The sequence below is a fragment of the Acomys minous genome (assembly GCF_964271855.1).
Source record: "Acomys minous genome assembly, chromosome: 11".
NCBI lineage: Eukaryota > Metazoa > Chordata > Mammalia > Rodentia > Muridae > Acomys > Acomys minous.
In genome coordinates, this window is record NC_140492.1 from 75,133,753 (window position 1) to 75,160,989 (window position 27,237).

Below are 27,237 nucleotides of genomic sequence, written 5' to 3' on the forward strand. Positions count from 1 at the left end.
ACACATTGTGGAACTCCTGATGCAGATAGACATAGCCAGGCCTGGACCAGTCATCTGTATCTTTGTGCAATCGATGTTCTTCCACATCATGCCATACATGTGCTTAATACTTAATCTAGTTCTTGTGTGTTACTCTGAGAGCCTCATTGCCATCTTTAGCATGTCAAAGGAAGTATGCTGCCCACAGCAAGTGCCCCTGTGAGCCATGATTCATCTGCAGGTTAACGTCCCAAGGCCTCACACAGGCTCTCTAACTCATCCCACCTTACCAAACGCTGTTTGAATCCTTTTCCATACTTAACTTACTGGCAAAATATTTGATGCTTTTAGAAGTTAGGACTCATTTCTTTATTTTATGCATTTCACTTTACTTCGGCATGCAGCCATCCAAATAAATATTTGGAGTATCTTTTTGTCCTTTTGGAAGCTGTGTTTCTTCAAAACAAATTACTAAATGCTTTTGGAATGTTGGATGCTATAATTGCCTATTAGTGACATCATCCACTGTGGGGCATCCACCCATTGCCCAGAAAACGAGGTAGTGTGACTTTTTATGCTCCTTTTGTATTTTTTAGCAACTCTCCTCAACTTTAACAAAATCCACTACTTGTAAACCTTAACAAAATATGACTATTTCCAAAAATGTAGGTCAAAGTAATTATGTGTAAAGTAATTATGATATGTAGGAAACAACTGTGAGCTTGTTTGTTTTTTGTTTTTTGTTTTTTTATGTTGGAAGATACTTGTATGGTTAAGCTAAGACATACTGTCTTTCAGATATACCCTAGCAGATTTCATGTGAGGACTGTTTTAGTGACAGAACAGCTGTCGTCCCTCATTGCCACAGAGCCACTCCAGCAGGCAGATAAGCTGCCACACTTCCATAAGAAGCACTGTGGGGCCACTGCCTCAGTCCAAAAGGATTGCAGAGAGACAAGTAGCACAGTTTCCTGACTCTTTCTTATTTAAGTGTCTATGTTCACTGGTAGCCTCCTTTTGAGATTAGAAAATTGTGCTGTACTGGATGCCACCCTTGGGAGGTGTGCTCACTGGCTGCAGCCCTGCCTTGGGAGGTGTGCTCACTGGCTGCAGCCCTGCCTTGGGAGGTGTGCTCACTGGCTGCAGCCCTGCTGTGGGAGGTGTGTTCACTGGCTGCAGCCCTGCCTTGTGAGGTGTGCTCACTGGCTGCAGCCCTGCTGTGGGAGGTGTGTTCACTGGCTGCAGCCCTGCCTTGTGAGGTGTGCTCACTGGCTGCAGCCCTGCTGTGGGAGGTGTGCTCACTGGCTGCAGCCCTGCCTTGTGAGGTGTGCTCACTGGCTGCAGCCCTGCCTTTGCTCCCCTGGCACAATGCCAGCTGCTCTTGGTCCACGGGCCTCTCCCAGAGCTCAGCCTCTGACTTTCATTCTCCTGAATGACCTGTGCATCAGTTTAGCAAGCCAAACGAGAAGAGCTCACGTTACTTTGATCTTCTTTATCACTATTAACTCTTTAATGTTAAATTGCAGAAAATGTTAAAGAAAGAGGGAGGAAATCTGGAGTTCGGTAACTGCAGAAGTGATAAGCAGCAATGGCTAAGCAGGGCAATGGAGGAGCTCAGAGTCCTCCGAATATGTGGGCCAGCATGGGGCACCGTAAGCCCAGCACAAGGAAGGGTAGACACTGCAAATTTGAGGCTAGCCTCACTGACATAGTGAGCGTCAGGCTAGCCAGAGTTGGAGAGCAAGACCTTGCCTCAAAACAAACCAAAATTCTGCAAGTTATTTTATTTGTATTTATTAAATACTTATTAAAACAACTTATTAAAAACAAAGGCAACTAATCTCTTCATTTAAAATAAATTATTGACTTACAGATGCCATTTTATGTAGACCTCTTTCAGAGCATTTACTTAGTTATATAGAGCTTTGTCTCACTTCTCAGAGCGACAAAGGAAGCAAGTGATCCTGTCTTTAACCTTGAGTTGCATCCCTTTGAACAGAAAACAGGCTAGGCAAAGCATGGGAGCAGCTGATGAGTCAGGTGACTAGGGAAGTCCTAGCTGCTTGGTGGAGCGCTTTCATGAAAAATGTAAAAATGAGTGCCACAGGCAGAACTGCTGGCCTGAGTTCAATCCCTCGGTCCACATAGTGAAAGAAGACAGCCGACTCCCAAATACTGTCCTCTGTCCTCCAGACATGTGCACTCGTACACACGAGCATGCACCTAGTAAGTGAACAAATATAATAAAACCCCGTAAGTGGAAATGAAGACTTTATTCATGTTGATGATTCATAAAGAAAATACTTTCCACATTGGTAATAGTGTTTTGTAATTGTCAATGGTCGTTTCTGTGGCCACGCACAAAAAATTAAGAGATAGACGCTAAAGGAAATGTAAGAGGGTTTGCTGAAAACATAGTTCAGGACCATCATCGGGTTCATAGAACCCACATAAAGGTAGAAAGTAGTCATGGCCTCTGTGCACACAACGTAGCATGGGCACATGTGTGTGTGCCTACATGTACACAGTCGCACAAAAAATAATTCATTCATTTACTCAATACATATTATTGAGTGCATCTTAGTGCTGTGCCCCTGGCTAGATGCTGGGGAGCTGAGCAGTGTGCAGTGTCAGACTCAGGGTTCATTCCAAACTATATCACCCTATAAAGTCAATTAAGTAAGTAAGGCCTTCTGGACTAGTATTATATCGATGGTTATCCATCTGTCTGCTTGTTGGATGGATTTTGGTTGGCTGCTTGGCATTTTGAGAGAGTTTCATGTAACCGAGGCTCTGGCCTGGAACTTACAGTGTAAGAGAGGATGACCTTGAATTCCTGACCATCCAACTTTAACCTCCTATGTGCCATTTCTATATTAATAGGTTTAAGTGCTACTTATTATTCTTACTTTAATGGTAATGTTGGGAATGGAGAGATGGCTCAGCAATTAGGAACACTAGCTGTTTCATCAAAGGATCTGAGTTCAGTTTCCAGCACCCATGTCAAGCTGCTCAAAACTACCTTTAATTCCAAAGCCGTTGGTTTTCTCACTCTCTTGTGCCTTCTGTGGCCACCATAAAATGTGCACATATATACAAAGAGGACATATATCACACAGACACACCACATACATACATTCACACACACACATGAATAAAAAATAAAATTATTTCTAATGTTAAAATGATTTTATCTTATACTTATTTATATACATAAAATTTATACATAAAATGTTTACTCTTATATTTAATTCATTTTTATTTTATTTCAATGTTTTATTCAATTTTTATTCAGTATTTTATATTCAGTATTTAAATATTTTATTCAATATTTATTTACTGTAGTAATTATAATTTACTATTACAAATTGTATCTAGCTTTTATCTCTTTTAAAGTAAATATCAGTGTTTTGATTTTGGGTGATAGAGTGGTCGATCATCTTCTTAGCATGTACAAGATCTCAGTGCCCAGGACTGTAGTAAATAAATACATATAAATACATACATTGGGTGGTCACAGCAATGGGAAGACTGAGGTAAAAGGACCACTGATTTCGAAGCTAGCCTGGGCTGTAGGATGAGTTCCAGGTGAGCCTGGGCTAAAACAACCCCACTTGTAAAAACAAACAGTGATTCGCATTTGACATAAATATTAGAAATAGACAGCTATTGTTTACCTAAGCACTTAAAATTAGAGCATAAAGGTTATTGTGTGAGCACCTCCATATCTGTTCTCATGGTGTAAAGCTGACACTCTGCCCATTCAGTGACTCTACCCACCTTGTCCCCATTACTGCCTGGGCACCACCATTCTGTTTTCTCTGCTGCAGTTTGGCTGCTCGAGGCACTGTGTAATGAAGACTTTTGTAGTGTCTCACAGAGAGGGAGGAGAGAAACACCTTCAAGTGCGCCTTGGCATGTGTGTACACACACACACACACACACACACACACACACACACACACACACACGGAACCCATATGTAGGTATCTTTTTATACATCTGGGGCTCAGTGGTAGAGCACTTGCCTAGCATTCGAGAAGTCCTAGGTTTGATCCTCAGCACTGGGGGGCTTTAGGAGGGCTCCTCAAAGCTGGGCATGATCCCAACCTGCTGTGGAAGCAAGTGAACTCAAGGCCAGCCTCAGGTACAAGAGACCCTGTCTCAAAAACAAGACTACAAAAATATAGCTTTTTTACTATATTATACAACTAGAAAGTGGAAAACTGAGTTAAAGCTACTTTCAAATTACTCCAAGAAAATTCTGCTTCTATTGCTTTAGCTATGATTTTATATTTTAGAATTTCATACATGCATACAAGAAATATGATTGTATCCACCCGACTTCTTCCCATACATCCTCCCAACATGTCCCTGTTTTTAAACTCTGTGTTCTTTTATTTCCCGATCACGATCACTCACAATGTCTACTTAATGCATGAGTTTGGTACTATTCACTGGAGCATGGGAAACTATCTAATAGGAACACCCTTTAAAAAAAAAAAACTTCATCATGCAGCAGCTTCTCAGTAAGGGCTGGGGAGCACTTCCCACATCTGTGCTGAGATCTCGCTGCCTTGGTCTTGTGCAGGTCATGTGCAGGTAGCTGTTGCTGCGCAGGAGTGCATTCGCCATGTCATTCCCGGAAGCAGCATTTCGCAGGCCTCCCCCAACTCTTGCATTCTGTATCTCTTCTCTTTGGAGATGTGCCCTGCACCGTGCTGCTGCAGCCCAGGGCACAGCTTCAGTGCAGTGGACAGTGTTGTAGAGAAGCCTAGGCCATAAGTAAGCTAGCATTCTTTTTCTCTATCTGATGGAAAGAGATGAACTTTAAGAGTCTTTTTTAGGAATCTGAGCTTTAACCCGGGCACCAGGAGCAGGTGAGCAGAGAATAAGTCCTGGTTTATGTAGGCCTAGATGTCCAGCTTAATGGTAGATCATTAAGGACCTGGGTTCTGTGTCTAGCCAAAAAAGAAAAAGAATTATGTTGAGTACAGTTACTTGGTAAAGGTGCATTATTATTTTCCTCTTCATTATTTAATACATGAAACAAAATTTTGAGTCAAGCATGGTGGCATATGCCTGTAATCATTAGCATTTGGGAGGCTGGGTAGTTTTTAAAGATGATTTTCATGGAATAATAAGCACCACTTGTAACATGAGAAGAGAACAAAAATGGTGTGCACTTTCAGAAAGCCACGTGTGCAGGTGGGAAGGAGGAGAGCCTGGCCAAGTAAAACACATATACACAAAAGAATTCGGCTTTTACAAAGTTATACAGCTTCTTAATTTTATGCCCCAACTCCTTTTTCTTTACTTTGCTTGTCTTTCCGTGTACTTTCTTGGTTTTTGTTTTTGTTTTTTCTTCCATCAGTCTCACTGAATAGACAAGTTTATGATCCTGTGGCCTCAGCCTCCTTGACATGACTAGACTAGAAGCATGCGCCACCACAGCTGGCCTCAGGTGTGTGCATGCCCCACCACAGCTGGTCTCAGGTGTGTATGCGCCACCACAGTTGGTCTCGGGTGTGTATGCCCCACCATAGCTGGTCTCAGGTGTGTGTGCCCCACCACAGCTGGCCTCAGGTGTGTGCATGAGCTCTGTGAGGATGAGCCAGGTCAGTAGATCAGGCTGTTTCCCTACTTGTTATTTTTCTGTCCTCTGTTGCTGGTAGAGTTTAAATCTTCAAGAGCAAATTCTACTCTATCAACACCCAAAAGAAAGGCTTAGGTTGCTCTGTGAGATTTTCAAGTAGTTAGTATCAGGTTTTAGGGAGGATCTGACAGACATGGAGGAAAAGTGTTTATTAGCCAACAAAACAGCCAGGTCTATAGAGAGCAGACTGTATTCCCTATGAGAGTGGGAGGGGAAGTGTTGTGCCTGGAGGAAATTGGCCCAAAGTCAGCTGACATCACTTAACTAGATTTAGAGTCATGTTGGGATTTTGTTTGTTTTGTTTTTTTCTGGCTGAGGAGGCTATTTTTTTTTTTAAGTTAGCTTATTTATTTATTTTACATCCCAGTTGCAGCTTCCCCTCCCTTCTCTCCTCTCAGTTCTTCCCTCTCACCTCACCTTCCCCCATCCCCCTCCCTTTCTCCTCAGAGAAGAGGCGGCCTCCCCACTGGTATCAACCCACCTGAGCATATCAAGTTGCACTAGTCTACCTGCACCCTTTCCCACTGAGGCCAGACAAGGCAGTCCAGTTAGGGAAAAGGGGTCCAAAGGCAGACAGCAGAGTCAGAGATAACCCCTGCTCTAGTTGTTAGGGGTCCCATATGAAGACCAAGCCATACATCTGTTACATATGTGTAGGGGACCTAGCTCTCTCCAATGCATGCTCTTTTGTTGGTGTTCAGTCTCTGTGGGCCCCTATGGGCCCTGGTTAGTTGATTCTATAGGTTTACTTATAGTGTGTTTAACCCCACTGGCTCCTTCAATCCTTCCTTCCCACTCTTCCATGAAATTCCCCAAGCACAGCCTAATGTTTGGCTGTCAGGCTCTGCATCTGTTTCCATTAGCTGCAGGATGAAGCCTCAAATGATAGTTATGCTAGATTCCTGTCTACAAGCACAAGAGAATATCATTAATAGTGATGGGGTGGGCTCTCTCTTGTGGCATGGGTCTCAAGTTGGGCCAGTCATTGGTTGGCCATTCTCTCAATTTCTGTTCCATATTTATCACTGCACATCTTATAGGCAGGACAAATTGTGGGTCAAAGATTTTGTGGGTGGGTTGGTGTACCTATCACTCCATTGGAAGTCTTGCCTTGTTATAGGAGGTAGCCTTTTCAGGTTTCATAGCCCTACCCCCCTCCTTCTCGGAGTCTTAGCTAGGATCACTCTCATAGGTTCCTGAGAGTTTCCTTTGTCCTAGGTTTCTAGTTCCTCCCAAATTCCAGTTCTCTCTTGCTCTGTCCTCCCCACACTTGATCCCTCCCTTCCCCCATCCAGGTTCCTGCCTCCATCCATCTCCCCATGTCTATTTTATTTCCTTTTCTCAGTGAGATTCAAGCATCCTCCCCAAGGTCCTCCTCTCTGTTAATAAGACCAAACGGCAGCCTACAGAATAGGAAAATATCTTCAATTCTACATCCAACAGAGAGCTGATATCCAAAACATACAAAGACCCAAGAAAGTAGACACCAGCAAATCAAACAACCCAATTTTTAAAAATGGAGTACAGAGCTAAACAGAGAATTATTGACAGAGAAATCTCTAATGACTGAGAACCACTTAAAGAAATGTTCAGTGTTCTTAGTGATCAGGGAAATGCAAATCAAAATGACTCTGAGATTCCATCTTAGACCTGCCAGAATTGTTAAGATCAAGAACTCAAGTGACTGCACATGCTGGCAAGGATGTGGACCAAGGGGAATACTCATATATTGCTGGTGGGAGTGCAAACTGGTACAACCAATTTGGAAATCAATTTGATGGTTTCTCAGAAAATTGGGATAGTTTTACTTCAGGACCCAGGTATACCAGTCCTTGGCATATACCCCAAAAGACACTCCACCATGCCACAGGGACACTTCCTCAATTATGTTCACAGCATCTTTTTTTCTAATAAGCCAAAAACAAGAAGCAGCCTAGATGTTCCTCAACTGAAGAATGGATAAGGAAACTGTGGTACATTTACACAATAGAATGCTACTTTGCTGATAAAAACAATGACATCATGAAATTTGCAGGCAAATGGATGGAACTAGAAAAGATCATCCTGAGTGAGATAACCCAGACCCAGAAATACACACGAGGTATGTACTCACTTTTAAGTGGATATTAGCCATATGGTACAGGATAAACATACTACAATCCAGACCCAAAGATGCTAAGTAAGGCTGAAGAGACTATTCTTCCGTGTCCTGACAGCATTCCTGGATAAGGAACAATGGGCTTCCTTAGCACTTAAGGCAAAAGTAGCTTCTTGGTCTGTCAGCAACCTTCTTTGTTTGGAGCCTTGCTATCTAGAAAGGCCAGTCTCCAGAAGTACACAACTTGGCTCTAGTGAGAGTTACGCAAGTGTTGAGTCTGGAAGCAAGAGCACTTAAAGGGGATCTAACATGTGAGCAGACTCAGACAGGGAAACTGAACCCAGGATAGCAGAGCAGGCAAGGCAGTAAGTGTCTTTAGGAGACTGTGCTAAGAAGGGAGACTTGCACTCACCCTCCAGTATACTATGGTAGGTAGAGATCGTGGCTGCCCTGATTTGGGCAGTTCCTTTTCTGAATGGCATTTGTCATCTGTTAGTCACTATAAATTACAGTGTGGAGTTCTGAGGCCAAAGGTGCTGCTTCTTTCTGTATTTTTTAAATAATCTGGGTATAACTCCAGTACTGGGGAGGCGGAGGCAGGAGAATAGACATGAATTTGAGATTAGTTAGCCTGGGCTACATCTCAAGACCCTGCATCCAAATTAAAAAAAAAATCATAATAATACTCTGTAAAAGTTGATTAGCATTGTTTCAATGAAGCAGAAGCCCCATTTTATTTCTCATTTCTTTGTGTGTTTCTAATAATTCCTCTCTGATGTTGTTCCCAGCCACACTGTCCTCAGTCCAAGGAGAAGGGCTCCACTCTCTCTCCCAGGCTGCACTGCCTCTTTTGCTCTTTTACAAAATAATTAATATTGCTGTTAGCCCTTTAAAGGTTTGTGGTGAGTCTGTTTCATTTATGTGTTCCAATTTAGTGGAGCAAGGTGTTTTGAAATAGACTTTCTTTGATACCTATTATAATGTCTCCCTTTTTATATCTTTCTTTTTTATTTGTGAAATTCCTTTACTACTTTTGTGTCCACATGATTGTTTAAAAAGCAAACAGTACTAATTGCCACTTTGGTAAAATTACATCCTTTGGGCAGGTTTTATTCCCAGTATATCAAACCCCTTGGCCACAATAGGTGGTCCAAAACTACCTTGGTTTCCAGGGCAGCTTTCGCAGCATCTCCTCATCAGTATTGGTCAGACGAGACATAGCCCTGATTCTAGTGAAGGCAGACAGCAAATAAGCAGCCATGTTTCCTGTCATCCTGCACTTTGTCAAGGCAGAAGATGTAGTCATGGAGGCCAGTGTGGGAAAGGCCAGCATATTTGATGTAGCCATGCGCGACAGATGTCTGAGCCACTTTCAACTCCTCTTCAGTTAAGACCTCTTCCCTCTCTTTCTCCTTTAGCTTGTCCATGTACTGTTTTAGCCCTTCTTCCAGCAGGTCCACAAGGCGCACAGTTTCACCTGACCATGTTTTAAATGTCTTGTCTTCGCCCAGCACCACACCAAATCCAACATGGGCCACTCGAGTTACTTTTGAATCATGCCAGCCAGTCATCTGAGCAGCAGCAAATACCGCCTGGAAATGTGTCGCTTGTACATTGCCCACCACATAAGTAATCTTATCTGCTTTTTCTTCAAATATTCTCTGTCTGATAGCAGCCAGGTCAGAAGTATTGTAAGTACAGCCCCCATCTGATTTCACTATGGTTAATGGTATGGAACACCCAGGAATGAACACAGTTTTTCTGCCGCCATCTACTTGTACAAATCCTTCATCCTCAAATTCCTTTACAGCATCATTCATCCTGTCTTGATAGAAGAACTCTCCTCTCTCTATTAAAGTGATATTCAATGCATCATGGATTTTACTAAACTCTTCACAGGAGACATCACAGATGAGCTTCCAGGCTTTTATGATATCTGTGCTTTTACTCTGCAGCAAAACCACACACTGATAGGCTTGCTTCTTAAATTCCTCCTCAGCATCAAACCTCTTCTTAGACTCCTTATAAAAGGCCTGAAGATCCTCAATAGGAGGTGAAACTGTCAGATAATCTGGAAATTTGTCTTGCAGGTGAGCAATGAGCATGTCAAACTGGGTCCACCAACCTCCTGCATGGTTTAACCTCAGGTATCATGTCCTGTGAGTTCAAAGAGGCGGCACAAACTTTCTCCTATGATAGTTGACCGGAGTGGCCAACATGTGTCTCTTTAGCTATGTCAGGAGCGGAGAAGTCAGCTATAAACTTTATATTCTCTCCAAGAGCAGGAAGTTGAGCCCATTTACTGGGAGATCGGTCACAAAATCCTTTCTCAAGTGCACGTTAATGAAACCAGAACCGGCAGTTTCAACTTTGTCAATATATTCGTTGTTTGGCGGGTCTTTAGTAATGTTTTCAGCAATTTCTGTAGGATTAACTTTCTTACCCTTCCCTTTGAGCATCTGAGAAATACTCATGGCATTATTACATTGATAGTCTCCAAATTTGGGCTGCTGACTAAGTGTTAGGACCAGAGGAGGGCTGTCCAAGTCTGGATACGCAGCCTTAATGGCACAGCCAAACACTTCCTGCAGGTGGCCGTTGATGTGCATCATATTTTTAGTTGGTTTTCTCCTTTCTGCCTGAAGAATCCTCTGAGAAATATTCAGCCTATACTTCAATTTTAAATTTTCTTCTCATAGTTGTTCCAAACTTGGAGAAACTTCTAAGTAACCACAGTTCTTCAGCTGGTCAGTCTCGGTAGTAAGAGATTTAATCTCCTTTTCCTACTGCAGCAGCCACGCGGAACACTGAGCCACCAGACAATCCATCCTCCCCTCAGCGACTTACCCTTTGTATTTCTTTTATTAATTTTGGTTTTCTCTTTCTTTGGGTTCATTTGGCTAAAGTTTGTCATTGTCAATCGTGTTAATTTTTTTCAAGAGCCAGTTCTTTATTGATTCATTATATTCATGTTGTTTGTTATTGTTCCTTTCTTTGTTTCCATTTCATTCATTTCTGCTCAAAGATGGCTCATGTAAAAAGCTCTTGCTCTTACAGAGGATCAAAGTTTAGTTTGCAGCTCCCATATCAGGTAGTTCACAACAGGCTGTAAGTCCGGCCTCAGGGGGCCTGACATGCTCCTTAATAGTGTATTCACAGCACAACTTATGTTCTACATAGCATATTATTCACTAAGTAGCCACTTAATAGCCCTTTTAAAAAGTTAGCATTTAAATAAGAATCTTCTGTGAAAGCCCCACCCTAGTAAACTTCCTTCAGCAAGGCTCAGCACCCTAAAGATCCATCATCTCCTCAGCCCAGTCACACAGTGTCCAAATCCCTGAGTCCATGAGCGATATTTCTCCTTCAAACCACTACATTCCCCCACCAGACATTTATTTCCTGGTAGAATATTTTTGTAACTTTTCCTCCCAACCTCTTTGTATTTCTGCAACAAAATTTGGTGGTTATTGATAATAGTCTGGTCCTGAATGCTAGTTCTGATTGTTTTTATTAATTCTTTGAAAAGTTATCACATTATATTTTTTGTTTTTTCCTTATTGAAATATCATTACATCATTTCTCTCATTTTCTTCCCTCTTCCTAACCCTTCACCCCCTTACTCCATTTCAAATACATAACCACTTTCTCTTTTTCTTTGTCATTGTCACACAAAAACACACACACACAAACACACACACACTGCATAAATATAAAACCACAACTTGCTCAATGTGCTTAGAGTTACTTGTATGTGTCTAATTCCATTTGGTATTGGATAACCAATCAAGGGACTCATCACTGGGAAAAGCTATTTCTTTCCCCTCAGCATTCCTTAGTGTCTGTATTTGTTTGTTTAGAGGTGGGGTGCCATGAAATTTCCTTTTTTGTGTATTAACATGTGTGTTCTTTTGTAGTTGTTCAGGAAAGGTTGGGTTAACATAATGTTGCAAGTGTCTTTTATTCATCTTCTCACAACCTTTGTCATTTTCCTGTCCCCTCCACCCTGTAGCTGAGAGCTTTAATAGCCAAACCACCAAGATGCCACACACAACCCTAACAGACCACAGAAGCCTGTTTTCATGGATTGAACTCGTTGCAAAACTAACATTTTCTATTTACTCTCTAGGAGGGACTGTTCTGTTTTACTGGTGCTCTGGACAAGTGCTGTGCCACTGAGCTGCACACTCTCCCTTTATTGTCATACCAAAGGAGTGTCTGTTTGCATTGGTCTCTTCCACTACTTGTATTCTGTTTCTTCACAAAGAACTCTGGGATTAAAATCTGTATTAAGTGGAGGGTGGTCATACTCCTGGATGCTACCTCTCCAGAGACCATAGCATATAGTATTCCAGGCCAGCCTTGGGCTATAATGAGAGACTATTATTGCTTTACTTAAACTAGAAACACTTTAAAGCAAAAATAGCACAAAAATGTATGGCTCTAATCATAACACTATTAACTACAGCAACATAAGATGGATAACCTGGTAGGTACCTGCTCTAAAACTAGAAATTTTTATAGATGCCTTTTTTTAAAAAAAAATAAGGTCATGTAGTCCAACCTAGTGTCAAATCCATCTGACCATCTGACCATGCTGCCTCCACTCCCTGAGTACAGCGTAACAGGTGTGTGCTGCCACGGCCTGTGTAGTGCTGGGTGTGGAACAAGGGGCTTTGTGCCTGTTAGGTGTGCATTTCAACACCTGAGGGATGTCCTCGGCCCTCTTGCTCATTTCTTTTATTCCTTGCAATAACACCAACAGACATCGCCATTTACAGAAAGGAAACACGCAGTCCAGGAGGTTTCACAGTGTTTGTAAAGATGGAAGTGGTTTCTTTCTCTGTTAACGATGGGCTGGATCTTAGAAACACAAATATAAGGCCACAACATATAAATGGACTCAGATTATTTGGAGACTACTTGGCTGTATATTATGCTAGATAACTTTTCTTACCCTACAAGTAACACACAGTCCCTGACTTACAGTGGTTCAATTTAATAATTTCTTGATATTATGATGGTACAAAAGTGATGCACATTAACAAATACTTTGTGGGAAAGAGGGTTCTGAGACAGGGTTTCATTATGTAGTTGAGGTTGGATTGAAATTGGCAGACATCCTCTAGCCTAAGCTTTCCACATGCTTAGGGTTACAGGTATGAGTAACACACCTGGCTTCAACTTTAAATCTTTGTTTTTCTGAAGACTGCAGCTCCCACCCACACTCTGCAGCTGCAGGGGAAGCAGCTCGCCCTGCTCTTGAGCACTGTTGCCCAGCTTGGGAAGTTAGGCAGATTAGGGTTTTTTGAGGTTTCTTTCTTTATGTGTATGTGTGAGTACCTGTATATGTTTATGCACACTACAAGTATAGTACAGTATGGTCTGATCCTATGAAGAGACACCATTACCGTAACAACTCTTAAAAGAAAGCGTTTAGTTGGAGCTTGCATACAGTTACAGAAGCGAGTCCGTTGTCATCATATTGCGGAGTGCGGGCGTTGGAGAGCACAGCAGCACACAGGCTGACATGGTGCTGAAGAAGGAGCTGAGAGTTCTCCGTCCAGATCCCCAGGCAGCAGAGACAGCCACTGGGACTGAGGGTTTGGAACCCCGAAGCCCACCCCCAGTGACTCACTTCTTCCAGCAAGGCCACGCCTACTAAACAAGGCCACACCCCCAACTCCTCCTAAGTCATGCCACGCCCCAATGACTATGCTTTCAAACATATGAGCATATGGGGCCATTCTTATTCAAACCACCACAAATCCCTGGGAGCTGGAGGTACAAGTGGCTGTGAGCCTTCCAATGTTGGCACTGAGAACCTAATTACTGAACCAGCCCCTGCATGAATTTTTGACAATTTTCAATTTACAATGAGTTTATCAGAACATAACCCCATTGTATGTAAGTTGAAAAGGATCTGTATATCTGTTTTTGAAAAATAGGGCTAGCTAGGCTCTTAGTTAATAGAATGTTTTCCAGCGTGCACAAAGCCTTTGGTTTCATCCCCAGGACTGCCTAAATGGGAGACAGCGCTGCATGCCTGTAACAGAGCATTTGGGAAGTGGCAGTAGGAAGAAGTTGAAGATCATTTCAGCTGCCTGCGGAGTTTGAGGCCACCCTAAGCGACATAAGATACTATCTCAAAATACAAAACTATGAGCCATTGAGTAATGGCTGTGCTAGGATTAAAAGTATACGTACCACCAGCCTAAAGCTTTGTTCAAAATTCAGAAAGCAATGGCCATCTAGTGATTCAGTGGATAAAAATGCTTCCACTGTGGCACATGCACCCACATATAAATCATATACATGCACAATAGTAGTAATAATTATATATATATATATGGTGTACATGGTTATATGATTAACTGTAAATGTTTTATAAATTTATATATATATCCATTTCTAGAAAATAATATATATACATACGTATGAAACAATCCAAATTGAAATATAAATATTGCCTCTAATCCCTTCTCAGATAATCACCCAAAACATTTCATAACTTCTAGTCACTGGTATGTAGATAATGACATTTTAATTTGTTGCTTGCTTTTCATTTAGCAAGATAACTGTGACTTTATCCTTAAGGTTTTTGGTTTTACTATTTTGGCTTTTTTATATATTTATTTTTATTTTATGTGTATTGGTGAATTGTCTGCATGTATTCCGTGTGAGGCTATCAATCCTCTGGAACTGGAGTTACATCAGCTGTGAGCTGCCACTGGACATTGAGCCCAAGTCCTCTGGAAGAGCAGCAGTCTTCTTAGCCACTGAGCCATCTCTCTAGCCCTGTTTTACCATTATTTTTGTGTTAGGTTTTTGTTGTTGTTGTTGCGGCTGCTATTGGTAGATTTCCAGAATATTCTTGATCTCCTCACCTAAGCTCCGTGTGCTGGAGTTGAGGGGTGCATGCCTGCTCCTCAGGTGCTTTCTGCATATCCATTTCAGTGGTGGCATGCCGTGTGCAGGTCCATCACAATGTACAGAACTGTCTTCCTTAAGTACACTGTCTGGTTCTTTATTGACAACATTTTGTTGATGATTACTTCCAACAGTGTCCCTTTTTGTTCCAGGACACCAGGGCTCTTCAGTTTAATTGACACTATGTGGCCCCCAGTGATACCTCTGACTGAGCCTTCCTATGGCCAGCCCAGTGAAGAGGTAAGCCCAACCTTAGAAAACTCTCTCCAGGGTACAGACAACTGCCCTTTTCAGGAGCGGAGTTCTACAGTCCATGCTGTTCCTTGGGCAGAAGAACTGTGCAATTAGTTCCTTTGTCTGGAGTGATGTGTGACTGTCTTCTAGGATTTACTGCAGCTCCTTTCCTGGGCCAGCATTCTAATGGGTTTGTTCCCTGCTGTTCTGGTAAATTCTTGATGAATTTTTGTTTGTATTTCGGTTTTTGTGAGAAATAAAAAAAAATAGACCTCACTGGAGCCTATACTGACCTTAAACTCAAAACAGTCCTTCTGCGTCAGCTTTCCAAGTATTGGAGTTACTGGTGTATACTACCAAACTCAATCATGATGTTGCAAGTCACAGTCTCAGCCTCAATGAAGTTTCTTCTACTGGGCCTTGGGCTCGATCATCAGGGAGGCTGCTTTGGGTGCGCTCTCTCTCTCTCTCTCTCTCTCTCTCTCTCTCTCTCTCTCTCTCTCTCTCTCTCTCTCTCTCTCTCTCTCCTTCCTTCCCTCCTTCCCTCCCTCAGTACACCCCTCCTCCCGTGGGTGTGTGGGTGTGTCTCTTCATTCCAGTCTCAGGACTTGAAGCTAGGACCTCCTTCATGCTAGGTAAGTGCTTTAGCACTGAGTTACATAGGTCTCACTAAGTGAGGAAGGCTGGATTTGCACTCCTCCTGTAGCCCAGGCAGGCCTTCCTTGAACTTGTAATCCTTGGGTTTCTGTCTACCAAGTTAAGATCACATAATCATGTATACACTAAAGAACTTACGTTAATAGTATTTCCTGAATCTTCAACAAGACAGTCTTATTCTGTGTTTTTCTTTATGCAAAACAGACAAAGACTCATCTGCCTCCTCCTATCTTCTGTTATGTCTTCTCTGCACATCCAAGTCTGGGACAAGTTGATGCAATTGAAAGAGACCCTATGTCTAAGCTTTACCAGCCTCCAGTTATCCGCTGCTTACGGGAAATCCTCCAGGTAGGGCTGTATTTCTGAAAAGTCCTTGAAATCCTTTTATTGATTCTGTGTGCCTTGTGTGATACTTTAGTCTTTGTATGCCTTTCCAGACTGATGAGCACGGTACGCGCTGCAGCTTCTATGCCAGAGTCATTTATCAAAGACCACAGGTAACATCTCTGCCTCCATGTAGGTCTGTCTGTCTGTCTCCCCTCCCATTTCTTTTTCTATCCTATGGGAAATCTCTTAGAAATTAACAGTATGCCATAACAGAAAAGTGTCTCTAAAATCTAAGTTGGCCCATAATTTACCTTCCTAATTTGGAGCCATCCTTCTCTGTGTAAACTACATGGAGCTCTTTTGGATTTTGTTGTTGCTGTTGTTTTTGATTTTGGTTTATTTTAGAGTTTTCTATTGGGGATCTATTACAGACGTTTGTGTGTTTGTTTGTTTTGAATTTCTCTATAAATTTATAGAAGTACTAAATGAATATATTCTTTAATTTCTAATTGATTATTGGTGGCTTGCAACATATAGAAATAAAATTCGAATTGTGTCATCATAAACATGGTATATTAGCTTCCTCCTCAACTATAATAGAGGGCAGACTGGTTTGGTCTACAAAGAGAGTTCTTGGATAGCCAAGGCTACACAGAGAAACCCTGTCTTGAAAACCACACCACAACACAACAAAATGAAACAAAACAAAGAATATCTTTTCTTTTAAAAAAACATATATTCAACAGCTAAATTTTGTTTAAAATAAATCTTTTCTTATTCATAATTGCTAAAACTTGGGATGAAACAAAATCTTTTGGCTATTGCTGTTACTATGACAGAACACCTGAGGAGAGGGCGCTCCAGAAGGAAGGAAGGGCTTACTGGCTCGCAGTTCTAGAGCACAGTCACTCAAGGGAGGGAAGGCGTTGTGGCTGGTGCGCAGGGCAGCTGGTCTCACTGCATCAGCAGACAGAGAGGAGAAGGAGACACTCACTTGCTCATGTTTCCTCGGTGTCTGTAGGGAGGTCCTGCGGGTCACTGCATGAAAGTGATGAAAGCACTAGGGTGCTGGAGATGCCAGAACCATGGCATTCCCACTGAGGTGAGGTGGGCCAGCCACGCGAGAGGCTTTGTGTGTTGTGGGTGCAGGGCTGAAGGGGCATGATCAATCAAGCCCTTTTGATCCCGGAAGATTATATCAGAAGCTCCAGAGGGCAAAGAGAGATGAGAATTTCTTTTCTTTCCTGCTAGGTTTCAGTCTTGCTTTGGTCTGATCTTTTCTTGTCGTGCCCCCAGCCCTCACTCTTGGAATGGTTCACTGCATATCAGAAGTGTGCTACTTCTTATTCCCGTTTTTCTGAGAAAGCTCCATATTGCTTTCCAGAGTGGTTTTACAAGCTTGTACTCCCACCATCAGTGAGGGATTGTTCCCCTCTCTCCACATCTTCGCAATTATTAGATGTCATTTTGCTACAATTATCTTTTCACTTTTCCATTTAGTTAGGTCACCTAGTTATTGACCTAGCATATCAAAATAGATTAATGAATTATTTTTATTTATTATTTATTTTAAATTTTTTACTTGGCTTGGTAAATCAATATGTTTATTGAGGTTAGGGTTATTTATAGAAGTATATGAGGAGGGTTCTGAGTGACTGTCCCACAGTCATTGTTTATTGTTATTTACTGGGGAGGGGCTTGGTGAATCGTCATGTTTCCTGAGCGTCCTTCCACTCTCCAGAAAGGAGTCTCTGTTCCAATGAAGTGGGTATACAACCCTCGGTCTCTTCTATGGCTCATATATCCTTTCTGCCTTCTCTTCAGTAATAGTTCTTACCCTTGAGGGAGTAATGTAAATATCTGGATTTTTTTTTTTCATTTATGGCTGAATATTACACCAGCAGCCTCTGTTTTCAGTGAGTATTGCCTCTGGGAGGGAGAGAGGAAAAAAGAGAGGGAGGGCAGGAAGGAAGGAAAGAAGGAAGGAAGATGGAAGGAAGGAAGATAGAAGGAAGGAAGGAAGTTCCTCCCTGCTGAAGGCTGACAGTAGCAGCACTATGAGTTTTGGTCAGTTGGGAGCCTTCTGCTGTCCTGGTCCATGTCTGGTGAGCAAATTGGCCCCGTGAGCCTGTGTTCCACTCAGAGGGCTTAGGAATTAAAGGCTGAGCCAACAGACATTTTAGGATGCTACATGACCCTGTTGCAGCTGTGCTACATCAGAGTTGCAGCCCATCATGAATGACAATCCAATCCGGGGAAGCTGCACTGTGCAGTCCTCTATATTTTTTTTACTCAATAGGTTTTATATAATCTGTTACTCCTATTCATTTGGTGTTGCTGTTTTTCCAGAGTTAAGCTCTCTTTCTGGTCCTTTCAACATGTTCACATGTGTGGTGTTTTAGATGGGAGTGTCTTCCAAAGGCTCCCGAGTTTGAACACTTGGTCTCCAGTTGCTTGTACTGTTTGGGGAGCTTGTGGAAACTTTAGGAAATACAGTCTTTCTGGGAGAAATATGTCACTTGGGATGGGCTGAGACCCTTCTCTCCTCCTTTTTCTCCCTCCTTCCTTTTGGCAGCTGAAATGTAGTCTCTCTGCTTCCTGATTGCCAGACCAGCCCCACACTCCTGTTACCATGCCTTCCCCGTCAGTATGCACTGTATCCCCCATCAGTATGCGCTGTGTCCCCTTTGGAACTATTTACTAAAATAAACTCTTTCTCTTCCAAGTTGCTCTTGTTTGTGGGATTTTATAACACAACAGAAAAGTCACTGATCCATCATTCTTTGAATCCTTCCTTCCTGACACAGTAAGATGCTTGTAGCTGACCTTTGGTGGCTTGTTTTCATTGTTTTTGCCTTTCAGTGTGTGTGCATGTGCACACCCGCACATGCATTTGTACATGTACATGTGGAAGCCAGAGGGAGCTTATGAGATTCAGTTCTTCTATGGAATGGGTCCTGGGGACCAAACTCAGATTATCAGGCTTGGCAGCTCCTTTATCCACTCAACAGTCTTCCCAACCTGCTCTTTGGGCTTTAGATTTTAGAATCAGCCCTTCAAAGAGTATTGGTGAAATTTAAAGGTAAAAAATGATATTTAGAAGCCAATCTGGCTGTAGGTAGTCTTGCTTCTGCTGGAATGAGCCGTCTCTGTGAGTATCCCAGTGCTCACCGGCTCTGTCTGTCTAACGTCATGTTGCACAACAACACCTCCTGCCATAGACCACCACTGAAGGTTTGCTCTAGACTTCCCTTGTGTGACTCCCTCTCCAGCTGAATGCAGTGGCTTGGGATGGGAGCAGGAAGGTCAGGAGTTCAGGATGATCCTCGATGCCATAGGGAATTTGAGGCCAATCTGGGCTACACGAAATACTATGCCAATAAATAAACAAAACCTTCCCTTACCAATAGAGAGAAAGTTGGCTCTATTTATGTTTTCCTCAGTCATATTCATTTTATATAATTAACCCCCTAATGATATAGGATCCCCTCTTGACCTCAACCCACATCTCCTAAGCATACCATCCACTCCAGACACACTGACTGAACTCTAAGCCAGCTTAGGTCCTGGCCCTACCTTGTCCTCAACTTGCATTTGTATCTACTGACTGGGAGAGGCAGAAAGCCAGTTTACCAGAACTTCCAATAGTGTCGCAACTCCTGAAAATAACAAAAATTAAAATAAAATATTTTAAAAGTTACTATGAAAGGACAAAAAGGGACAAAACTACCACAATGAAACCTGCTGCATGTGCAGCAGAGTTGTTTTACCTGCTCTATACCAAGGTCATCGGCAAGGTCACATGATCCATCCCTAGCCCTAGGAACAGCAGGCATCCAGAGAGCAGCTAAGCACTGAAGAGAAAGCAGCACTGTGTACAGACTCAGGCTGGGAAGGACATGTAGCAAACTGCCAGTGAGGGCTGTGCTGTGCCCTGTGGACGCTCACAGGCACAGAGTGGGTGTAACTGCATCAGTGGGTGCTAGTAACCTTGATAGGTAAACTTTATTGTATGTTTAAAGTATTTTGAGATCATATGTTAAACTATGAGTATAAATAAAAACTAACATTGATTTGAAAAGGCTCTAGATATGCAGAGTTAATAGTTTTTTAACTTTCAAATTGTAGCTAAAGAATCTTTTGGCACAAAAGGGACTCTGGCTGCTGGTTACTGACGTCACCCTCCAAGCACAGGATGAAAAGGACCACTGTCTTCCAAAAACCCTGCCAATCTATGTAGCCCCCTCATGTGTGCTGGGCCCAGAAGTTCTAGAAGGACTTGCAATGCCTGTGCCTCATAACATACTCTTCAGGGATGCTCTCCGAGACAAGGGTATGCTGGTTTCTCTTCCTGTTCAGCACTGCTGGCACCTTCACAAAGCCCAGCACAAGCCTCGCCTGTGGGGTGGAGAGGCCATCTTACCTGCTGTGGGCTCCCTTGAGTTTGCCATCACCCTAAGTTGTAGTAAGCACAGGGAAGACTCTACTGGCCACTCTATGACTCTTGACAGCACCTGAGCTTATACAGAAGCCACCCACAGTAATGGTGCAGAGGAACCTTTTTAAAATAAAACAAAAGCTAAAGAACATGGTATGCTGGGCCCTGTAACAAAGGCCCATAACCTTTGGCCCATAACATGGGATGCTGAGCCAGGAATCTCATGTTAGAAAGCAGCCTAGGTCAGACACTGAGACCCTGTTTCATGATGATGGTGGTGGTGATGATGATGATGATGGTGGTGGTGATGAGGATGATGGTGGTGATGGTGGTGGTAGTGGTGATGGTGGTGATGGTGATGATGGTGGTGGTGATGATGGTGGTGGTGGTGGTGATGAGGATGATGGTGGTGATGGTGGTGGTGATGGTGATGATGGTGGTGGTGATGATGGTGGTGGTGGTGGTGATGAGGATGATGGTGGTGGTAGTGGTGATGGTGGTGATGGTGATGATGGTGGTGGTGATGATGATGATGATAGTGATGGTGGTAGTGATGATGGTGGAGGTGATGATGGTGGTGGTGGTAGTGATGATGATGATGGTGGTGGTGATGATGGTAGTGGTGATAATGATAGTGGTGATGGTGGTAGTGATGGTGGTGGTGGTGATGATGATGATGGTGGTGGTGGTGATGATGGTGGTGGTGATGGTGGTGGTGGTAATGATAGTGGTGGTAGTGATGATGGTGGTGGTGATGATGATGATGGGGATGGAGGTGATGATGATGGTGGTGGTGGTGATACAAGCTTTAAATCAGTCTACACTTTTTCTTGGGATCAAACACAAGCTTTTTTTCATTTTATTTGGGTTCTAACTTGAGTGTAGTGTCTGTGCTTTTCCAGCGTAGCTCCCTGGGGTCTTTCAGATGTCCCTCCGTGTTCACGCTTCACATGCCTGACGTGGAAACAGACAAGCCCTGTCTGCCTTTCTTCCTGCATAGCTTGCAGCGGCTCGTGAAGGAGACTGGGTGGACATTGCATACTTCCCTTAATTGCGTGAATAATCTGAAGTGTCTCCATGACAGGACAGATTCTCTGTGTTGAGCGGACGGTCCTCCTGCCCCAGCCCCCCCTCCCGGGGGTACCTGCTGGTTCCTGTGACTTCCCTGACCCAGTGACACTAGATGAGCTGAGCTCCCTCACACCTGTCAACTCCATCTGCAGCGTGCAAGGTAGGTAGCCTCTGATGGAAGGAGAGTGTCTGTTGTCCTGCATGCCATTTCACTCTTACACACACTGCTCAGCCTACGTTCCAGACATTGGATATATAGGGACAGAATATTATTTTGGACTAGGAGTCTGTATGGGAAGACATAAACCAGGAACATGCACAAACAAAGAGGACTCCAATGTCTCACACGGGGCTCTCACCGTGCAGAGTCAGACCCAGGGAAGCTCCCTAAATGCTGGATCCTTGGGCCCAGGAGATGGCTCGACAAATGGAGGTGTTTGCTCCCAAACTCAACGATCTGAGTTCAGTGCCCACCATTGACACAGTGTAAAAACAGAGACAATTCCCACAAGTTGTCCTCTCTCCTGTGTGTGTGTACAAGCACAAGCATGCCTGTGTGTGAATGTGTGTCTATATATACACGCACATACACACACCAAAAACAAATTAATAAATAGTTATTTTTAAATGCCTGAATTCTTAAGTCAAGATCTGAAAGGTACATCAAGGGTTGGGACCAGGAGCAGCAACTATAAGGACCCCTGACAGGAGAGAGCTGGCAAGCCCGTGGAGAAAGGTGGGTAGGCTGGTGGATGGAGGGAGGTACCAGAGAAAGCTGAAGGGACAGCCAGCTGAAAAGAGTGTAGTCTGTTGTGCACAGAAGAGGTAGGCAGCTTCAGTATTAACGAAGTTACAGTGATAACCATGTGCACCCCGTAATGACAAGACAGGAGCGGTTGAAGAAGCTAGCTTTGAAGACTACGGGGTTATGGTCTGGATTCCATCCTGTAGGTAGAGAGGGCCAAGAGGCAGTGACAGAGAAGTAAATGGAGGAGCGGGTTTCCTAGGAGGAATGGTGATGGGTTGGGTAATAAGACAGAGAACGGGTGCAGCCATCTGCAAGCCTCCACCTCAGGCCAGGAGGCGCTGGCAGCAGCTCTGCCCAGTAGGACATAGACTATGAGGCAACTGTGAGGGCACGCCTGTGTCCTGTTGAGACATGGCTACTTGCTCGTCCGTGCTTACTGTTGTCATTTAGCATGTATTAATTATACATGGTCATGGACATTGTTACCCACATACATGAAATATTTTAATCATATTCACCACTTATTATCTTCTCTTCCCCCTTCCATTCCCACTGATCCCTTGTTTGGATGGTTGTTTTGTTTGGAGGTAGTTATAATTATATTTTCAATGTTTATTTTATTTATTTTTTAATATATTTTATTAATTTATTCATATTACATCTCAATTGTTATCCCATCTTTTCTATCCTCCTATTCCTCCCTCCCTCCCATTTTCCCCTTACTCCCTTCCCCTATGACGGTGACTGAGGGGGACCTCCTTCCCCCGTATATGCTCATAGGGTATCAAGTCTCTTCTTGGTAGCCTGCTATCCTTCCTCTGAGTGCCACCAGGTCTCCCCGTCCAGGGGACGTAGTCAAGTATGGGGCGCCAGAGTTCGTGTGAAAGTCATACCCCATTCTCCACTCAACTGTGGAGAATGTCCTGTCCATTGGATAGATCTAGGTAGGGGTTCGAAGTTAACTGCATGTATTGTCCTTGGCTGGTACCATAGTTTGAGCAGGAGTTTATTTTATTTTTAATTGTGTGTATTTGTATGTGTCTGTGAGGTATGTGCACATGAGTACAGGTGCCCTCAGAGGCCAGAGGCATCGGCTCCCCTTCCAGCTGCATTTAAAGACAATTGTGAGCATAGGTGCTAGGAACTGAACTCAGGACCTCTCCAAGAGCAATACACACTCTGAACCACTGAGCCATCTGTCCAGATCGTTCAATTGTCTTTTGATAAACTTATAAAATACTTGGCTTGGGTGTTTTTGAAGCATAAGAAAGAGATGTTTCAGTGGTTGGTTGGATATATGAATCCAGAGGTAAAAGGAGTATCAGTGCTTTCTTTTTTAATTTTATAAAAACTATTTCATAATAAAAGTAAAACATGTACACTAGAGCTACCATATCTTTTGGACCATAAGATGCATTTTTTTTTCTACCCAAAAGTGGGGGCGAGGGGTGGATTAAGGTGCACCTTATGGTCCAATTGCTGTTTTTACTGTTTTTCTTGTTTTACTGCTCTAAAAACTGGGTGAGTTTTATGGCCACGTGCATCTTATGGTCCAAAAAATATGGTAGGTGATTCTGAACTCAGAGGAAATTAGCAATCTCCTACTATATACTGTGCTTCTGTCACACACACACACACACACACACACACGTTCACACACACATACATGCACACACGTGTGCACACGCACATACGCACGCACGCACGCACACACATACACACACACACACACACACACACACACACACACACACACACACACGCCTTGGAGGGAATGAAATGTTCTAGGCAGGACATCTGTCTGGGAGCTAGAGGTTCACACAGGCATAGGCAGGCCTTTAGTGCCAAGCTGCTCCTCTCCCAGCACACACATAGGATGCTCAGGAACTTTCTTAGATACCATTTCTAGTCTATAAAGGAATATTTCAAGAACCATGCCTGAGTTTTGTTGATTTTAGTTTTGTGAAGTTCTAGAAATGGAACCATGGTCTTATTCGTATTTGTCATGCATCTCCAGTCCTTGTGAGCTTTATAAAAATCTTTACATGCCTTATAGTTCACTTATTAAAAGTGCCTTAATATGACTACAAAATGTACAAGCATCACTATAACCTTGAAGCAAAACAAGCAAGCCCTCTTACATGCTGCCTCCCACACCCTTAAGAAATAATCAGTCTACTTTCTGCTTGTACAGATTAGCCTGGTCTGGACTATTTGCTGTTATGGATTTGAGACAGGATCTCTTGTAGCCCTTGAACTCCTGATCCTCTGGCCTCCATGCCCTGAATGTGGGTGGCCGTTGCATGCATGCACCTCCTTGCCTAGCTTGTTTTGTCATTGTCTTCAGACATTCTCTTTAGTATGTCTGTGTGCGTGCCTGCACATTATATGTGTCCCACATGCATGCCTAGGGTGTGTGTAGGTCAGAGGAGAGTGTTCGCTGCCCTGGAACTGGAGTTATACACAGCCATGAGCCACCTGACATGGTTGCTGGGAACAAAACCTAGGTCCTTTGCAAGACCAGCAAGCACCCATAACCACTGACCTCTCTTCAGCCATTAGTTTTGGTTTTGTTTGAATAAGTTATCTTACTGTAATCTAAGCTGTCTTGCAACCCACTGTGTAGCCCAGGCTAGCCTTGAATTTGAAATCCTACAAACTCAGCTGTAAATTTTTCTTTTTGATCACCATCATGGGTCCATGCGCATATATGTAGAGTTTACACTTGTGGAGGTCAACTTTGTGGAGTCAGTTCTCTCCTTCCACCATGATGTGTGTCCCTATGATGTAACCCAGGTCATCAGGCTTGCACAGACTTACCCACGGCAAGCCATCTTCTTAGCCTGACTTCTGTGTTTTCAAATGACTGTGTTTTATGACCCAGGATATGGTCTTTAGAAGTAAATTTCCTCCCTAAGCCTAAGATGCATTCTCTCAATACTGGGTGTCAGTTCAGTGCTGCTGATGAATGGAACCACAGTGCAGCCCTCCTCCCACCACATCCGTAGTCACAGTCAGCAGTGCAGCCCTCCTCCCACCACATCTGTAGTCACAGTCAGCAGCAGTGCAGCCCTCCTCCCACCGCATCTGTAGTCACAGTCAGCAGCAGTGCAGCCCTCCTCCCACCACATCTGTAGTCACAGTCAGCAGCAGTGCAGCCCTCCTCCCACCACGTCTGTAGTCACAGTCAGCAGCAGTGCAGCCCTCCTCCCACCACGTCTGTAGTCACAGTCAGCAGCAGTGCAGCCCTCCTCCCACCACATCTGTAGTCACAGTCAGCAGCAGTGCAGCCCTCCTCCCACCGCATCTGTAGTCACAGTCAGCAGCAGTGCAGCCCTCCTCCCACCGCATCTGTAGTCACAGTCAACAGTGCAGCCCTCCTCCCACCACATCTGTAGTCACAGTCAACAGTGCAGCCCTCCTCCCACCACATCTGTAGTCACAGTCAGCAGCAGTGCAGCCCTCCTCCCACCACATCTGTAGTCACAGTCAGCAGCAGTGCCGCCCTCCTCCCACCACATCTGTAGTCACAGTCAGCAGCAGTGCAGCCCTCCTCCCACCACATCTGTAGTCACAGTCAACAGTGCAGCCCTCCTCCCACCACGTCTGTAGTCACAGTCAGCAGCAGTGCAGCCCTCCTCCCACCACATCTGTAGTCACAGTCAGCAGCAGTGCAGCCCTCCTCCCACCACGTCTGTAGTCACAGTCAGCAGCAGTGCCGCCCTCCTCCCACCACGTCTGTAGTCACAGTCAGCAGCACTGCAGCCCTCCTCCCACCACGTCTGTAGTCACAGTCAGCAGCAGTGCAGCCCTCCTCCCACCACATCTGTAGTCACAGTCAGCAGCAGTGCAGCCCTCCTCCCACCACGTCTGTAGTCACAGTCAGCAGCAGTGCAGCCCTCCTCCCACCACATCTGTAGTCACAGTCAGCAGCAGTGCAGCCCTCCTCCCACCACATCTGTAGTCACAGTCAGCAGTGCAGCCCTCCTCCCACCACATCTGTAGTCACAGTCAGCAGTGCAGCCCTCCTCCCACCACGTCTGTAGTCACAGTCAGCAGCAGTGCAGCCCTCCTCCCACCACGTCTGTAGTCACAGTCAACAGTGCAGCCCTCCTCCCACCACATCTGTAGTCACAGTCAGCAGCAGTGCAGCCCTCCTCCCACCACATCTGTAGTCACAGTCAACAGTGCAGCCCTCCTCCCACCACGTCTGTAGTCACAGTCAGCAGCAGTGCAGCCCTCCTCCCACCACAGTCAACAGCAATGTTGGTTTGGGATTATGCTCGTGAATTGATTGCTCCTACTTGTTCCATCTCTGTGTTTCATGTATTTTCTTTTTCAATCTTATCCGGGGCTGACCTGGAACTCTCTATGTAGACTCTGCTGGCCTAGAGAGCAACCTGTGTCTGCCTCCCAAGTGCTGGGATTAAAGGCATACACCTGGCTCTTCATGTGTTTTGATGCACTGTTGCGTGGATACACATTAACAAACTGCCCTTATTATTGTTACTAATAATCAATTTTAGCGCCAGTAATTATCAGTACTCTGAGGTTTGCCCTGTCTGAAATTAGAATTATGCAGCATTCTCTTACTAGTTTTAGCTTCATGGCATGTTCTGTTCTCTCTTTTTATCTTTAATCTGCCTGTGTTTTTAATATATAATGGAGGTTTCTTTCAGATAACATAATCTTGTTCTTGTTTTTATTCATACTGAAAATCTTTTTAAATTTGTATAAAATCATCCATTCACATTTAAAAGACTTATTGTTGCTGGGAACAATGGCGCACACCTTTAATCCCAGCACTCAGGGAGTCAGAGGCAGGTGGATCTCTATGAGTTCAAGGCCATCCTGCTCTACAAAGTGAGTCCCAAACAGCAAGGACTACAAGAGAAACCCTGTCACACACAAAAAAAGGGATTTTGGTATAATTGATTGATACAGCTTACCAGTATTGCTCCTGGATCCTTTTTTTTTTTTTTTCCTACTCTATTTCTAGGTGTGTTTTGTTCGTTGGTTGGTTGGGTTTTTGTTTTATATTTTTCAATTTGCACTGCGCATTCAGTGTATCCTATGTTCTTTCAGTATTTTCAATCATA

The 27,237-nt window shown here is 43.8% G+C and overlaps 1 protein-coding gene and 1 pseudogene across 6 annotated transcripts in view; one reads left to right on the forward strand and one right to left on the reverse strand.

The window, feature by feature from the left end:
• The window catches only part of SPIDR (scaffold protein involved in DNA repair), a 252,547-nt gene that overhangs the window by 209,118 nt on the left and 16,192 nt on the right, over positions 1-27,237 (forward strand). For 4 of the 5 annotated variants that reach the window (XM_084802285.1, XM_084802288.1, XM_084802286.1 and 1 more), the window contains 6 exons: positions 14,816-14,903; positions 15,759-15,902; positions 15,992-16,051; positions 16,903-16,983; positions 20,010-20,214; positions 21,404-21,550. In XM_084802285.1, the coding sequence (XP_084658411.1) occupies positions 14,816-14,903; positions 15,759-15,902; positions 15,992-16,051; positions 16,903-16,983; positions 20,010-20,214; positions 21,404-21,550 (725 nt within the window). The remainder of the gene's footprint in view (positions 1-14,815; positions 14,904-15,758; positions 15,903-15,991; positions 16,052-16,902; positions 16,984-20,009; positions 20,215-21,403; positions 21,551-27,237) is intronic. The other variant, XM_084802287.1, reaches the window with a different exon arrangement.
• On the reverse strand, positions 8,843-10,561 carry LOC311608828 (arginine--tRNA ligase, cytoplasmic-like; annotated as a pseudogene). Its single transcript has one exon. The product of its transcript is annotated as an arginine--tRNA ligase, cytoplasmic-like (transcript).